Source organism: Polyodon spathula, chromosome 5, assembly GCF_017654505.1.
Source record: "Polyodon spathula isolate WHYD16114869_AA chromosome 5, ASM1765450v1, whole genome shotgun sequence".
Lineage (NCBI taxonomy): Eukaryota > Metazoa > Chordata > Actinopteri > Acipenseriformes > Polyodontidae > Polyodon > Polyodon spathula.
In genome coordinates, this window is record NC_054538.1 from 44778199 (window position 1) to 44795098 (window position 16900).

Below are 16900 nucleotides of genomic sequence, written 5' to 3' on the forward strand. Positions count from 1 at the left end.
GTGTTCTCGGTTACTAGTGCGCCACCGCTGTCACGGTCAGTGTCCACGCTCATGGGGCGCACAGCAGCGTATCTGCAGGTCCCCTGGGAACAGCGGCAGAGCCATGTCGCTCCGTTTTTTGGCCGCATGACGTGGTTCCTTAGCTTCAGCCCTTCCCCGCCTTCCCTGACTTTGTGAAGGAGATGTGCTTCTCTTGGGACCACCCAGCCACAGCACCTAGTCAGTTGAGGCACGGTTCTCAACTGGCCTCGTTCGAAGGGGCAGAGATGCTGGGCCTGGTGGGGTTTCTCCCATTAGACTCTACCATTGCAGCCTTGGTGAAGTCTCCACCGGTGGGAGGTCTGCCCAAGGACCTTATGTGCCTGAATCTGCAATGCTGGTCGCATACATGGATGGCATATTGCGTGACTCCTCACTCCCAGAGCCGGTGGCCACGGAGTTGTGATTGCTGTCGCACATGTTGCTCCAGATCTCCAGCCTGCAAGGACAGGCCCTGGGCCCGAGCCTGGCTGGTTTAGTGGTCGCACGCAGACAGCTATGGCTGTCACAGGCACAGGTGGATGTGGATAAGGCTGCACTTTTAGACGTGCCTATATCGCCAGGCCATACCTTTGGTCTAGCAGTGGAGGAGATCCTGCAGCGGTCTCTCCGAGAATGCGAGGCATCTAGGCAGGTGGCTGCGTTGCTCCCTCCTCCCACTCCGAAGCAGGGTAGGTCGAGCCGCTGGCACACACCTCCTACGTGGACGGTCACCAGGACGGTGTCCAACCCCATCAGCAAGAGACAGCGTTCTCCCGCAATGTGGAGAGCACGCAGGCCGTGGCCAGTCCATGCAGCAGCACCCTAGAAGGCGGTTCCACGGCAATCGCCCTAGGCAGCCACCTCAGTCAGCCTCGCTTCAGCCTCAGCAGCCCCAGCAGGGCAGCTGAAGGCTTGCAGCATCAAACCCAGTTTACGGCACAACAGCTGCACTATTGGCGCACTCGCACAAGACGGTTACACATTTCAGTTTCGCTTGGGACCTCCTCCTTTTCGTGGCATCATGACTACATTTGTGACGGATCCGCTTCAGGCCTCGATGCTCCAGACCGAAGTGGTTACCTTGCTGTGCAAGCGCACCATTCGTCTCGTAGACCCCACCTTTCACGAGGAGGTGTTTTACTCAACATATCTTCTGGTGCCAAAGAAGGATAACAGCTTTCGCCCTATCCTGGACCTGTGGTTCCCCAACCAGTTTTTGAAACAGAGGAGGTTCCAAATGCTGACTCATCGTCACATACTCCAGTCTCTCTGGCTGGGCGACTGGTTTACCACGGTGGACTTGCGGGATGCATATTTTCACGTCCCCATTCATCCAGAGCACAGGAAAAATCTCTGCTTGCCCAACGTATGTGGGTCTCCAGCTGGACTCCACTACGGTGCGCGCGTACCTGTCAGACGCATACAGTGTCTCTCAAAAGTATTCATCTCTGTGGCAGAGCAGAGCTCTGCCCTTTATAGATTGGCAGGGATGGGGTTAAATTCCCCTCCCTGCCTAGGTTTATTGTGATCAGGTGGCTAGGGTTGATTGGAGTAATTAACGATCAATCAGCACCCAGCCACCTGACATAAAAATAGGCCTCAGCTTCCCATTAGGGAGAGGAGGGAGCTGAGGAAGCAAGCTAATGGTTGTGTTTGCTGGTTTTTGGTTTGCTGTTTTTTGTTTTTTATATTTTCTGATCCAGTGAAGGCATCGCCCAGCCTTCCTGGGAACATTTTTCTGTAAGTTTTGCTTGGTGTTTTGTGTTTTTGTGTTTAAATACCTTTGCTTTGGCCCTTGTGCTCTTTTATTTTGTGCTTATTTATAATAAAAATATTATTTTTTTGAACTGCAGTCTGTCTCTGGGCCTCTATCCACTCGTCAGCCTGTCACACTTGGTGTCAGGTGGGATATAGCGCCTCCAGGAGGCTCAGAGCAGTACTGCTTTTTTTTTTTTTTTTTTTTTTTGAACTTTTGGGACAATTTTTTTTTTAAATAAATAAAAAATTAAAAAATTAAAAATTGGAAAGAAGCGCAGACAGCGGCAAAGGCAGAAGGAGATGGGACCCTTAACATAAATGTATATTTCACAATGGTTTTATAATGATGCTGCATCTCATTTCTGCTAAACAGGGATTGGAACATATCTGTCCTAGCTCTGAGGAAAGTCTCTAAAATATATGGGTCAGAAATCTTGTTTTGATGTATGACATAAAACTGGCTAATGGTGCAGTATTGCAGTGCTGCTGGCTTCCTTGCTGTGTGTTGGTTGAGTGACCTTGATACATACAGAGAACAACCTCAAGGCTCACATGGAAGTTGTCTACCAGTTTACCAAGCGGTTACTCAGCACATTAAATAATTCCATAACTGTTACCTGGCTCACACTTTCATTCACTTTATAGTTCTTGTGTCTATGTTCACATTCACACTCTCACTCATGCACACACAAGCTCTCTCACACACACACACACACACACACACGTTTGTATTTCTATATTTGTGGGGACTTATCATTGACTCTCACTAAAGTCGACAACAAACAAAATATTTTGGCACTTTTTTTTTTTTTTTTTTAATGCATATTTAGTTCTTGAAAAGTTGTTTTACAAAGTGGGGACATCCCCACAACGTTATTTTTCAGAAGTTTTTCTAATTTTGTCCCCACATTGATGGTAATACATGCACGCATGCGCGCATACGCACACACCAGCTGCCACTGGCACGACTCTTTGTCTTATCTCCTTTCAAAAACAAAAGTACTGCCTGTGCGTAAATACCTTACAAAGGCATCTGATCAAATAAGTTAACATAACAGCCTAATTAACACTGAAGTTCAGTCATGTTTTATACCAACTTCACCAATCAAATAGTTTCTAATCAAAAAAGCACATTCACAACTGTTCAATTTAACTTGCAATACAGAAAAAATAGCTTTTAACAGGCAATTTAACCCCATCCTTATCGGTTAATATACACACAGCTCTACACAAGGTTGTTAACAGGTTGAAGCTAATATTATTGAAAAAATAGGAGCACGCTAAAAGAGCAATGTTCTTGTACTGAAGGTGTGCTATAGGCGTCAAGTAAATATACAGAAAGTCGTAAAAAGCCAAGCACTCACCAGGATTCTACTGTTAAGCTTATATATTTATTATTATAACATCGTTATGAAAAAACAATTAACTGAATATTCATAAAGGCTATGATTTGTATGTTTGTTGTGCATGTGCCTGTATCATGTCTGTATTTGTTTGTATGACAACTTATGACACACAACGTGTGTATTACGTTTTTAATTGTGAATTACCCATTTGGTGTGATCTGACATGTTTGGCAAAGGTCAAGTAACTGTTGGAATGTAAATTGAAGGGGTGCAGGACAGTGCACCTGTTGTTTACTTAAAGAGCACATTTACAGGCAAATGTAAAAGTAATTTTGCTACCGTTTCAAGAGATCCCGATCAAACAAACATTTGGCTTCCGAACGTTTCTGACCTTTATATATTCTAAATCTCTCAAGAATTACCTCTAATGATCATGATCAAACCACTGGTATAAAGGACTACGTGAACATATTTATATGTAAGCAGTACCGATTACAACAGCTAGATGGGACTAGACGCTAGTCAACACACAATATAGGCCACAGCAATCAACAAGTAATCATATCATGCAGATTCTCTCTAGTCGTTTCCACGAGATAAACCCCGCCCAGCGAACATGGCGTCACCATCGATGACTTCACCGCTCTAAGCCAATGGGGAGGAGCTTTGCCAGGAGTTGGGCATTTCCTGTAGGTCAGTTTAGACTGACATTTAAATCAGCCGCAGTAAGGAGCAGGAGTACGTATGGTCTGCATAGTAGGACATTATTTTAAAATTTACTCATTTTATTTTAAGAAATAAGTGTAATTTTTGTCTAATATTTAAGGTCAGTAGAAGAAATAATTAATTTCCCGCTGCAGTGTTTCAGTCTAAGAAGAGTTGTGTTGTGTTGGTCCTCCAGTTTTTGAATGAAGAGCTTTCATTTTTATGTTTAGATTTTTTTGTAATTTTACTCACGATAGTGCGGTGGTCCGTTAAACCTGAATGCATTTTTCAAGCTTTTTCTTTTAAGCAAAATAAATAAATAAATAAAAAATTCCGTTACCCGCGGAAAAGGACTAAGGAAATGTTTAAGTAAGCCTGTTTATAATTATTTGTTGCTACTGTTTGTCTTAAAGAAAGAAAGAAAAATACTGGCAACCAACTGCATTTTCTAAGCGTCTCTACAGAAGCAAAACGAAAATACAATTGTATGTTTTACATGAAATATTGTAGTTTGGCCTGAAAAAAAAAACAAACAAACGCCAAAACATAATAAATCAGTCTATTTTCTGTCTGCATAATTCAATAGCATTTTAAAATATTGTAGAAAGGTATTCGCTAAATTATCAAACTGCATCATGTTCAGCTGGTTGGGTAATGATGACAGGAGGAAGAAGGATCCCGAGGTGTTCCAGACTGTCAGCGAGGGTCTCAAGAAGCTCTACAAGACCAAGTTGCTGCCCTTGGAGGAACATTACAAATTTCACGAGTTCCACTCGCCAGCCTTGGAAGATGCCGATTTTGACAACAAGCCCATGGTCCTGCTGGTTGGTCAGTATTCCACTGGAAAGACCACCTTCATTAGGTATGTGTTCATTCAAGATTGTATTTTTTTAAACATGGTTAACAGTGTAATTAACCTCTGTTTGAAGTTAACATGTAAACCAATTGACAGCCTTTAACAATTGACCTTCAGTAGCCAAAATTACAGGCTGCAGGCATAGTGCATTAAGCCTATAGTACATTTCAAGGTTTAACAGATAACAGAACAAAACCAAAAAAAAATAAAAAATCAACTTTTAATTTGACCAAAACAAAAATAACCACTGATAGTGACAACATATTGTTGTTCACATTTAACCTGTTGGTTTCAGACTGAAGTTGAACAATCCTGGCAAAATAATCAACCTTGCCCGATTAGATCCTAGATAGCATGTCCCAGGAACTGTTTGGGGCTTGAACAGAATCCTATTCCAGTCAGAGCCACAGTGTCATTTTAATCATATATATATAATGTGCTTACTGTGTACAGTTACATTTATACAGTAGTACTGTTTCCAAATAGACTATTTTAATATCTGCCTGTGCTTTGGAGTTTAGTTTAAACATCTGACAAATAGCAACCCATTCCTTAAGTGTTACTTAATTTCCATTTAAATGTTTATTAATGACTGAGAAAGCTATTAAGCAGCTCAGTGGTATCCATCTGTTTATGTTGTAAACAGTAACAAGAAAGTAGGAAGTAGTTCCTTCCTAGTATACAGACGGCTTCTGGAATGACTAAACCGTTTACATGTGTAATCACAAATGTTTTAGCATGTAGGCTTACAGATTCATTTCCCCGCTATCCTAAGATCTAATTTTATGTAGAAAACATGTAGTACGTTGTTAATTAACTTTTTTTTGTTTGTTTTGGGAGCCATATTTATTATGCACAGATCAAACTTAAGTCACCAACGAATTCACATGTTGGTACTAACTTAAGGTGGAGTACAATAAAGACGTACTGTGCATCCTGCCTGCTTTTTACACATGTATATTCACAGTAGAGTGTATTAGTGATACCACAGTGGAAGTAGTCTTGACAACTGCTGTTCAGTTGTGCAATAAGCCTTTTGCTGTCAACATGAATGTCCTACTTTTTTACACATATGCACGGTTTAAAAATGTCCTCCATTCCGCATAAAGCAGAAAGCACTCTGAAATGACAATTTCTTGAGTGAATTTTAAATATTGTATTGAAATTGCTATGTATCAAAGTTCCAACTGGCCATCTAATTTGGGACTTCTTGAAGTGGGCAATACAACTTTGGGCACTGTGTAATAAATGAATAAGTCTTTCGGGTATTTTTTATTATCCAAATTGATCATGGTGGAAAATGAACTTTGTGGATCAAAACCACAGCTTTAAGAACTGCATATTAATTTACAGTTCAGGTTACAAAATTAGACAAGGACATGGACAAATATGTTAAAGTTATTCTAAATTGAAACCTCACTTGTATTAGTACTAAATGAGTGGTGTGAAGTGCTGTTGCTGAATTGTAATAGGTCTCAAATTTACCCTGAGTAGCCATCTAATCTTTCAGCAGTTGTAATTCTACAGGACAAAGCTCACAGTACCGATTCAACAAAGCATGCAGTTTAATAAAAGATTAATAGGACTGTAGTCACAGAAAAGTGCACAGGAGTTATAAGATCTTTTAGTGATTTTCATTAAATTCTGTATGTTTGTATTATTTTACCAGGTACCTGTTGGAGCAGGAATTCCCTGGTATGAGAATTGGTCCAGAACCAACAACTGACTCCTTCATAGCAGTGATGCACGGGGATGTGGAGGGGATAGTTCCAGGAAATGCCTTGGTTGTGGACCCCAAAAAACCTTTCCGGAAGCTGAATGCATTTGGCAATGCATTTCTTAACAGGTTAGTTGTACATTCTTTTTTCTTCTTTCTGCACTGTATCTCAAAATGTAGTTTAATAGTAAACTAAAATCTAATTAATTGCTGGTTTGGTGTGCTGGTTTTCACTCAGACTATGCAAGTACCATGGGGATGGTCCTGCTTCAACTTCAAATTGCATAATCAATAACAGAACAGATTCTGATTTAATGGAACAATGCAGAACAGATTCTGATTTAATGGAACAATGCAGGACATTTTGTAAAGCCAAAGTTCCACTGGCTCATTTAGTCAAGACTGGTCACAAACCTCTTACCTTTAATGCTGCACCCTATAATCTTGTTAAATTTCACACTTTTTTATTTCTCCATCCTTCTAGTTTAGCCTTGTGTGCGCTCTGCTTCATCAGAAAACAGACCTGGTTTGTTTAATCCCAGAATGCATTTTTAGCTGTAGAGGTACAAGCCCCCCCCCCCCCCCCCCCCCCCCCCCGACTTGACTGTTTTACTCTGCATTTATTAATTTGATTTACTTGTATTTTCAATATGGGACAAATTTTGATTTAATCTTTAACACAGAATGATCATTGCCTTATAAAACCCAGATCAATTTGTATAAGTCATATACAACAAACAATTACTATAGTGTTCATTTATGCAAAGCATGAATTGAAAGCAATAATACTTACATTCTACCTCAAACAAAATGGCTTATTTTGGCTTAGGTTGACATGTTCTCAAGTTATATAAAAGAATAAACGGTATGTGTTAATTCTTAACAGGCTCTTGGCTTTGCTGTTCAGGGTACGAAAGAAATGTCTTTGCAAAAACAAAAGTCATTAACTATTTAGGTATTCCTCTGAAACAGAAAATCTTCCACAAGATGTGCACTCTTCGTTGGTTACGTATGGGATATTCCACCGCAAACTCCAGCACTGCTAGCTAATACAAGACTGAATATAGTTCAATCTCTGTCGACTACAAACTCTTTCAACAGTGATCAATCGGGGCTAAGTTAGAGATTTGATTACAAATACTTTTAGGATTTTAGACGTCTTACGCGGCGGACTCCCACACCAAGGCAAACACTAGAGTAGTTATTTTGTATCAGAGTCTCTAAATCTCCGTTCAAGCTGGGTCTTCAGATTGTCAAAGTTCAGAGACTTGTTTGTGTGTCAAGAGCCTTGGGATTTGTGTCAGGAGCCGTTTGAATGTCGCGCTCATTCTTTTGTAACTTTTCTCTTCACCCCTGTGATTGGGTAGTTTGTTTATTTTGGGCTGTGGCCAAGTCCATGGGTTGTTTCCCATTGGTTGTTCTTGTTCTGAGATGGCCCATTGTTCTCAATTGGTCCGCTGTTATGCCTTGTCGGCTGGATTTATGAAGTGTCCTGTTCTCTTTCAGTAGTGTCAAGGCATTCAAAACCGTCAGGTTTTTCCTTTTTAAAGACATCGCCAGCACCACAGGATTTATTCAGTGCTGGTGAAGATAAACCCCTTGTCCAGTGTTTAGTTTACAACTTTTTGAAAAGCATTCTTTGTCAGTGGAGGAGTCTGACCAGGAACCAAGTAAACACAGATAATGGCTTAGGACCCCTTTCTGTATAATCCAGTTCTGTTAATTTCATACACAATGATATTATGACCCATTCTGGCACCACAAGTGGCCTGCTACCCCAACTTGGAGTACTGGAAGTTCTAGTACTAGGTTAATTTGATTAACATAGAGATACATGCTTATTCCTCAATGCACCATGCATTTTCATTTTAGTTTATATTCCATATGAATCTACAGTTATGTGCAATACAGTAATTTAGTAGCTATTGATTTCTGGCAGGATTTGGCACAGACCCTAACTAAGCAGAACAGCGAGAAGTTGCAAGCATCAAAATCCACCAGGTTAAACCACATCAACAACATCAATAAATAGAGCTATCCTGACGCAGTAAGTAAAAGAAATGCTAAAACGTAAATGTATTTAACAGCAATCTGCAAAATGAATTATTTATTTAATGTATTGCTATTAATAAATACAATTAAAAAGTAGCAATACAAATATAACAATATGGCAACTTATACTAATTAGTCAATTAAACACGTGGGAGTGTACTGAAATGAGCTAGCTTCTTTAAAATAAAAAAAGTAAAATAAAATAAAAAAAATGATACCAAGAGTCTATATTTAAATGGTTTAATTAGTCTTATCAATTATTTAAGTGTCCCGGTTTTGAGCTTTGAAAATCTGGTCACCCTAAGTACTGTACATACAGTAACTTCTGTTTCAGAGGATGTAATGCCACAAAAACAAATAGTTAGATTTGTTCCATAAACCCTCAGGGCAGGATTTGTCCTAAACAATATACATTAGAAAATGGCAAAATCGCTGCAGCGGCTTAAATTAGAAATAACACAGGGTCAATTGCAACGAACTGAAAGGAGCGTACTAACTGTGGATGATCCCGTTGTTAGTATGGAGAATGGTACTAAATTTGTATGCAAGTTTACACCAATTGCAATGAACTAAGCAGCTCAAGATTGTCTCCAGCTGCATATTGAAATGTGTCCAACTGCAACAAACCTGAAGTCAGTGATTCTCAATCTATGGTCCGCATTCTCCCTTCATTTGGTCCATGAAAGGTTACCTAATTTACGGCAGCGTAGTTTGTAAATCCCATTGCAAACCCAAAATTTGAGACCTTAAAAACTGAGCTACAGAAGCAGGAACAAAATGCTACATGGAGAATATTTCCAAGTTAAAAGATCTAAAATCTCCATCATGTATAGTTTCGGAGTGTCTAAAATGTGTGATTTACTAGGGAGTTTTTATGTATTATGCTCAAGTTCACTACACAGCAGCTTGTTAAGGGGGTAACACACAGCAAGGTGTGCGTTGTGTTGCATTAACATACAGCTATAGTTGTGTTCAACCAACAAAGCTGTATGTTAATGCAACACAGCACACAAGCCCTGGAGTGTTATCCTGCTTATAACACTCCAGGGTTTTTTTTTTTTTTTTTTTAAACAATTTTATTTATTCCGCTTTGGAGAAAAACAGTCCCTCAAACAAGATTCTATTTGTTGTAAACATTAAACTGGAGGTTTTCAACATATATATTTACTGTAATTAATTAAAATGAGTGAAGCCCCTGCTGGTTTCAATCGCTTAGTAAACAGAGCTGACATAACCTGTAATGTTAGGCTTGTCAGTGACCAAGCATTTAAACATGTATTTTTGTTGATAATGAAAAGATACAGAAAAGTAGGCAAAAGCAAAATTCACTATCCACGCACTACTACCGCTGACCTGGAGAAGCCAATAGAAAAATACATTGTCATTTTTAAATGTTTGGTCACTAACACGCTGTCATTGTGGTTTATGTTGGCTCTGTTTACGGAGCGACTGAGACCAGCATGCAGGCTAACATAACAAAATTGAGTACTCTTGACCAGCTGAATTGCGCACTGAAGCATGGAATTATCGTAAAAGAACCGTTTACATTTTCAAGACAATCTATTTTTTAAGTCGATTACCATTTCTTTGTTTCATCAAATCAATAAAAACACCAGCTGCCCAATAATTGTTTTCTTCAATTTCATTAAGTTGTTGACTTGTTAAATCTTTGTGTCTCTTGATATTTTTTATTTATTTTTGCTTCTAATTTTATTTAGGTTTTGCTTGTAATTCTAGTCAATCATGCTTCTGAGAAGATCACATGTGGCAAAAGGAATGTCAGTCATTTTTAAAAACTTTAAAGACCTGTGACAACAAGGTGTATTTATTGTGAGTTTAATATGTTGTGTAATGATTAATTGAACTGTGCTTCGGTAAAAATAAGTTCTGCAGTGCATTGTGCCATTTTACTTCAGGGCAAAAAATCTTCAACAGCCTATCAGCATGCAGCATCCAAACATTTTGTTGTATAAATAAAGAAAAGCTGGATATTCATAGCTCCGACTGCAGTGCTACCTCCGTTTATGTATTGTAACTTAACAGATTATTAATTCACATGAATCAATTTCTGCTGTAATTATCAGTTTAAAACTAAAACAGTCTGTTTTAGTCCCCCCTCAACAAATTTGTGTTAATGAAAAGTAAACTAGAACCATTCTTAAACTCCAATTTTAAAATAACTGCTCACAGAAACCCATCTATCTCATAAAAACAAAGAAAGGTAAATATATGTTTATTCTTAATATTATAGTATTTTTTTAAGTGCTTACTATAGTGACTTTTTTATGTACTTATTTTTCAGTAAGCTATACTGTTTTTATTGTGTGGTCCGTCACAATAAAAATAAAAAAAAATCAGGTGGTCCGCAAACAAAAACCACTGGCCAAAGAAACTGCTGCTGACCTCCAGAAGATACTAAAACACAATACTAAGTAGTCTAACAATTTCTCTAGACTAAAGACTTGTGGTATTGTACTAACTTGAACAAATATGAAAAATTCCAAAATGTGTTGACAACTTTCATGAAACTAAACTGAGCTTATTCAAGTTAACATAGGCCTGTTTTATAAAGCAAAAAATAATAATAAATAATTCCGGTACAACCTACCAGTGACAATAAATAGTTAAATAATAAGGACTAATACAAGTTTTGTTTATCCTCCTAAAGCAGCTTTGTTCATTTTGGTAGTGTTTTAGGAAAATTAGATTATATATGTGAATTTGGTTTAAGAAAATATTCTTATGCAATTCAGCCTTATTTACTTTAGTGCATAAATACATTTCTGTACATAATTAAGTTTAAAATAATGTAAATGAAGAAAAAAACAGTAATTGAGAAGTTAGGTTTTTATTTTTATTTTTTTTTAAATAAATAAATAAATAAATAGATCTTGTAATGAAAAGTAACACTTCAAATAATTCGCTGGAACCAGTCACTCAGATTTTGAGGCCCTCCCCCTTTAGTACCAGTTTGATAAACTACAATAAGGATCTTAATCCTGAGCTGTACTAAAGCTTGGGGATCAGCTAGTCCCCATCTGTATTGTAATTGGTACTAAGTTAGTACGCAGCTGGGGGATCCTGAGATCGTACTGTATTAGCTAGTCCGCAATTTAGTACGCAGCTCTGTACTAAATTTGCAAGTTTGCTGTAATTGACCCAACAAAAACAGGACAAACAAGCAGCTGTCAAATGAGAAATGAATTAAGTTAAGTTTTAATGTGGTTATCTAGAACTTCTGTTTCAGAAGCCACAAAAACTAATATTTATACTTATACGTTGTAGCCTCAAGACAAGAAATGTCCTACATTTATATACATTAGGAAATGGCAAAACCATTGCGGCTGCTTAGGTTTGAAAGAATAGAGTCTATGGCTATGTTTTGCTTTGGTAATTCCTGTTTCACTTGCCCCTTAGCTCAGTGTTAGCAATTCCGCATGGCAGTACAACTACTTATAAATAGTCAGTTCTCGTTAATACAAATTTCAAGGTATTAGCAAAAAAAATAAAATAAAAAATCATACCAGTAAAGTAACGCCTGAAAATCAAATTTCAATGACAGTACAATGAAAAGTATTATACATTTTAAAAGTACCGTGCATTTTATTGAAGATACGGCTGTAAGTGAACTTTGAAACCTGCATGTCCCATTCTGATCATGGGTTTAAACCACAAAAGGCGTTTTCAGAATCAGAATATTGGGCAAATCGGAAGCATTGACTTGCATCCACAGCTCGCTGTTCCTAAGCCTGTATTGCTATATCCCATTTTTTTTAGACTGGTTGACAAAGTCTTTGTCGGACTGTTAATCTCTGTCAACATCTTTCATTTCTTTGTATGGTAGCGGATAGTGCACGTTTTTTCCGCGCGAGTACTATGGCAACTCGAAATGCATCATAGGGTCTGTAGTCTAAAACAGTACTTAAATAGTACAGAGGCGCAAACATGGATGCAAGTTAATACATTTCCCAGTATCCTTTGTGCTAAGGTGTTGGAACTAGGGACGTGTTTTTTTTTTCAACATTTTCTTCCCTGAGGGGACTCCAGAATAATTTAGTATTAACAGCAATTTAATGTTAAATTAATTCATATTATAAGAAGTAATTTATAATAAGCAACTGTTAAATTTGTCTGGGACAGTGTACAAAATCCGTCGTATCTGGAAGTTAATTTTATCCAAGCTCGTCTTAACAAGAATTCACTGTATATCAAAAATCTAAACACAAAAGAAATAATAAATAAATAAAAAAATACAAAAAATCCATTGTGGTTGATGGTGTTAGTCTAATAAAATATTGGATTATTTTGGTTATATTTAAAATTATTTGGAGTTTGTTCCAATACAGTAGATATGTAATGTAGGTTAAGTACTTTTTTTCCCACCTTAGGTCAACATCAAACTTGGACTTAATGTAGTGTTGTTGTGGTAAAATCCTTTCCACATGGCTGGCTTTTTAGAATTACATGTGTGTATCTGCACTAAACTGTTCCAATTCTATTGCTGGGGGTTTTGTTAACTGTACTATAGTTGTGAAATGTTACTTTTTTTTTTTTTTTTTTTAAATAGTCTAACTTAATTATAACAAATCCCCCTTTGACCTGGAGCAGTGTTTGTTATATCAGGTTGTTGACTATAGTAGGGTTTGGCAATTTGCTGTATCAGAATAATGAAGAAATGCCCAAATAGAATTGAACATCTTTATACAGTAGTTCTTTCAAGACAACTTCACATAGATCAACATTTAAACTATTTAAAAGAAAACAGTAAAGAAATGAAAAAAAATAAAAAGTAAACTTACATGCTGAATAAACTAATTACGTATTTTTAATCTCAGCTCACCACTACCACCCCCACGCTGACTCGGGGATAGGTGAAGACGAGCACACGCTGTCCCCTGAAGCGTGTGCCGTCAGCTGACCGTTTTTTTTTTTCACACTGCAGACTCATTGTGCAGCCACCTCCAGAGCTACAGCGTCGGAGGACAACACAGCTTACAGGGGTCGCTGGTGCATGGTGAGCCAAGGAAACCCAGGCCGACCTAAGCACTAATACCCTAGTACAGAGGCGATGCAGTGCAGGAATAACACGGACAGAAACTGTAATCCGATTTGGAAAGGGGCTTTTATTTATTCTTTTAATCCAGGTCTGGTGACCAAACAATAAACCCCGGCAATATACAACAATGTGTAGTGCGCGGAGGTAATAACGGGCTGCAGCCCAAATAATAAACACTTTATCTGCCCCATAATAATACTGAACACGGTCACCAGTCCTGGGTTCGTGCTGTAGTGCTAGTGGTGGGTGATAACAGGTTATTTTTGTGACACTGGTGTAGTGCTGTTCTGGCTTTGTGCTGGCCCAAGGCCACAGCTCTGGATACGTGTTAGCCGTTTGGTGGCTTACAAACCAAGACCGTTGCTAACAAGCACAAACAAACAAAACTCTCACAAATGCAATTTCAGTTTTCACTGGGGTCTCACGGTCCTTCTAGTCTCTAATAACAAAACTAAGCGAAGGAACAGATTGCAATTCTCCATCCCCTTTTATGCTGTCAATTTGCAGCTGCTACGTCATTTCCCTTCCGGGTCAATACGTTCTTGTAATGGAGTCTCGCCGCCTTCCAGCCTGATCAACTTTCCAACCCTGGGAAAGAACTGTCAGACAAGCCCATCCATAGAAGTTCTAGCTGCTTAGCGTCCTCACAGGTCGGGGTGGGGAGATTTACAACCAAGAATCATTGTATTTCTGTCACAGTGGGTTGCAGATAAGATGTACTGGTGACGGCGGGCACAGAGGCAACTTCTGCCGCAAGTTTTTTAAATTTGTAGAGACATTGCAGCAAAACGGGTTGGGCAGCACGGGAAGTTCCGTCAGTTATTTTGCGCCCTGTAATTCGGAATGTTTTCTTTTCAAATGAAGCATTGAACTTGTGTTTTTGTGGTACGGCAATTTTGTTTGGCATAATTATTTATATCGCGGTTTTCTCATCCGGTTCTTCAAAATAGTTTGAAATGTGGTAAGGCTTGAGGCGATGCATCGATTTTATTGATTCGTCAGATTTTTTGACAACTATCGATAGTCAAGCGTGTGCATCGTTTTTGTGTAAAGGCTTTAAGCGAAGGAAAGCTTTTATTTTTTATTCAATTTGGAAACGCAATTATTATTTTTTGCATGAAGCGTAGAGCTTCTCTGCTCCCCTCAGTAGTGACTCACTGAATCTGCATGCGATGAGCTCACCACCTCCTGTAGCCCCACCCCCTGTGAGTGTTTACAGATGGGATTGCATCTGTGCAGGCAGCAGTCTTCAAAGTAACAGAGCAAGTTAAGAGTGTTGTGCTGGAATTACAAATACTGAATTGGTCGAGCTACAATGCCTTTTGACGTAAAGAAAGGAATGTTTGGGATACTCAACTAATTTGTGTGACCATTTAATGACCGCAAAGGTCATGTTAGCCTTTAAAAATGTGCATTTGTAAAAAGCATACCCACTCAAAATCTGCGTTTACAACCATGAAATCTGCATTTTTACATATTGCATCAACATAGTTATATTATTTTCCAGTGTAACTATTTCAGATTAACGAAATTAACATGCAAAACAGTAGTACAAATCATGGTAGTAGAAATAGACAAAGACAAGCTTACCATGAAACGTTTTCTTTTGAAAATCCACCATTCACAATGTAAAAATCAGTGTTGTAGAACATGTACCAATATTTCTGCGGGTAGCTGTCAACATCAGAACTATTTACAGTTTTGCTGTTTTTAAAGGTTCTTTAAATTTTCCTTTTAGCACCCAACTCCAAAATGGCTTGTGCTTTTTGCCAAATCAGTCTTCATAATTCTCAGGCGCTTCTATTGAATTGTCTTGTTTAGATGATCCTCATCCAAACGAGTGTTTGCTGGTCTCAATAAAAACCCTGCTGGCCTCATCCATGGTCTTAAAATAGGTATAGGTCAACAGGTAATATGCTGTGATATATTACTGAATCGCTCTAATACAAGGGACATGCAAAGTGCTATATGAGATATTGAGACCTCTGTGGGGGGGGGGGGACCTCTGGATATGACACCCTACAAAACTTAAACAAAATCTGCATTTATTCAGAGTACAAAATATTAAGCATCAACGCAACATCAATCCCCAGGTATTCTGTAATGCTGGGCAGATTGTAAGCAAATGCCAGTCATCGCTTAAATTTAAAATAAAAATGTTAGCACAATTCAAATATAAGCCATGGACAACACTCTTGTTACTAAACTGCATCAGATTTTTTGGAGAATCTCCCAGCCTAAAGCGTGGCTTCATCTTGTTTAAAAATGCCATTTCATTAAATATATAACAAACGTCAGAAAAAACGCTTGTCATTAACATTTTTTTACCCTCTGTGGTCTGGATACCATGCGACACTCACTACAGCATGAACACAGTGCACCAGTGAAGCACCAGATTGACTGAAAATGAAACCCACCCATGTCAATCTTTCTGTTGCACCAATTACAAAAACTATTTGGGGGCAATTGCCAAACTCCTTCCTTTTTATAATATCTACCCTTACTGTGGCCCCACAGCCGGCGGGTACGTGACGAACTACTGTATATGATGATAAATTACTAAAATGAATACTTAACAGTGATTAACTTCAAAACGAAAGCACATGAGTATAAGCTATAAAGTATAAGCTTTAAGTAACTTGAAGTGGTCAAACTGAAAACCTTTGCAGGTTGGAGTCCAAGTGCTAATATTGAAGGACTGTGAGGTGTACTGTACAGTAATTTGCAGTGCTGTGAAGCCGACACAGGTTAGGCAAGGGTGTTTGTGTACTCTCTTAATGAGAAAATTATTGAAATTTAGGTCTCTAGTTACAGTATATCATTTTTTTTAAAGTTTTGTAACATAGATCTCATAACCGACCCCTGTCCTCGAACTAGAATTGATTTTCAGAGTTTTTAGATATTTAAGCAACAGAAATGCTGGATTTTTTATTCTGGGGGAAAAAAAACTTTCAAGTACTTTATGAATCTGCAGCTCAAAGATTTAAAAAAAAAAAAAAAAAAAAATGTAAGAAATGCTTTTACACAGTGTCTAAAGATTTTCGTCACTAAAGTGGCCATCTGGGCTCATATGAGTCTTAAAATGGTTGAAGAGTTCCCCAAGGTGAAAATTCTGTTAATACTACTTCTGGAAATAATGTTTACGGTAGGGCTGTCAGTTCAGCCTCAAAATAGCAATTTATTAATTGGGCACACAAAATATATAATTGTTTGAATAAATATCGATGATGTACCGCCCACATATTTTGCTCCATTACTCCCCCCGACATGATTTATTGTACTATCTTTGCAGTTTAAAAGCTTGTGCACAACAGTTGAATGTGAAGGGTAATTATGCCTTGGTAGCGTCAGGAGAAAATAAATAAAAAATAACCACAACATTCGCAACA

General features: G+C 38.3%; 1 protein-coding gene across 2 annotated transcripts in view; it reads left to right on the top strand.

The window, feature by feature from the left end:
• The first annotated feature begins 3815 nt into the window (after positions 1-3815).
• Positions 3816-16900, top strand: part of LOC121315986 (EH domain-containing protein 3-like) — a 42340-nt gene continuing 29255 nt past the window's right edge. The window contains exons 1-3 of one of the 2 annotated variants that reach the window (XM_041250643.1): positions 3816-4199; positions 4495-4692; positions 6356-6532. In XM_041250643.1, the coding sequence (XP_041106577.1) occupies positions 4192-4199; positions 4495-4692; positions 6356-6532 (383 nt within the window). In that variant the 5' untranslated portion in view covers positions 3816-4191. Of the gene's footprint in view, positions 4693-6355; positions 6533-16900 lie in introns of both variants that reach the window. The other variant, XM_041250642.1, reaches the window with a different exon arrangement.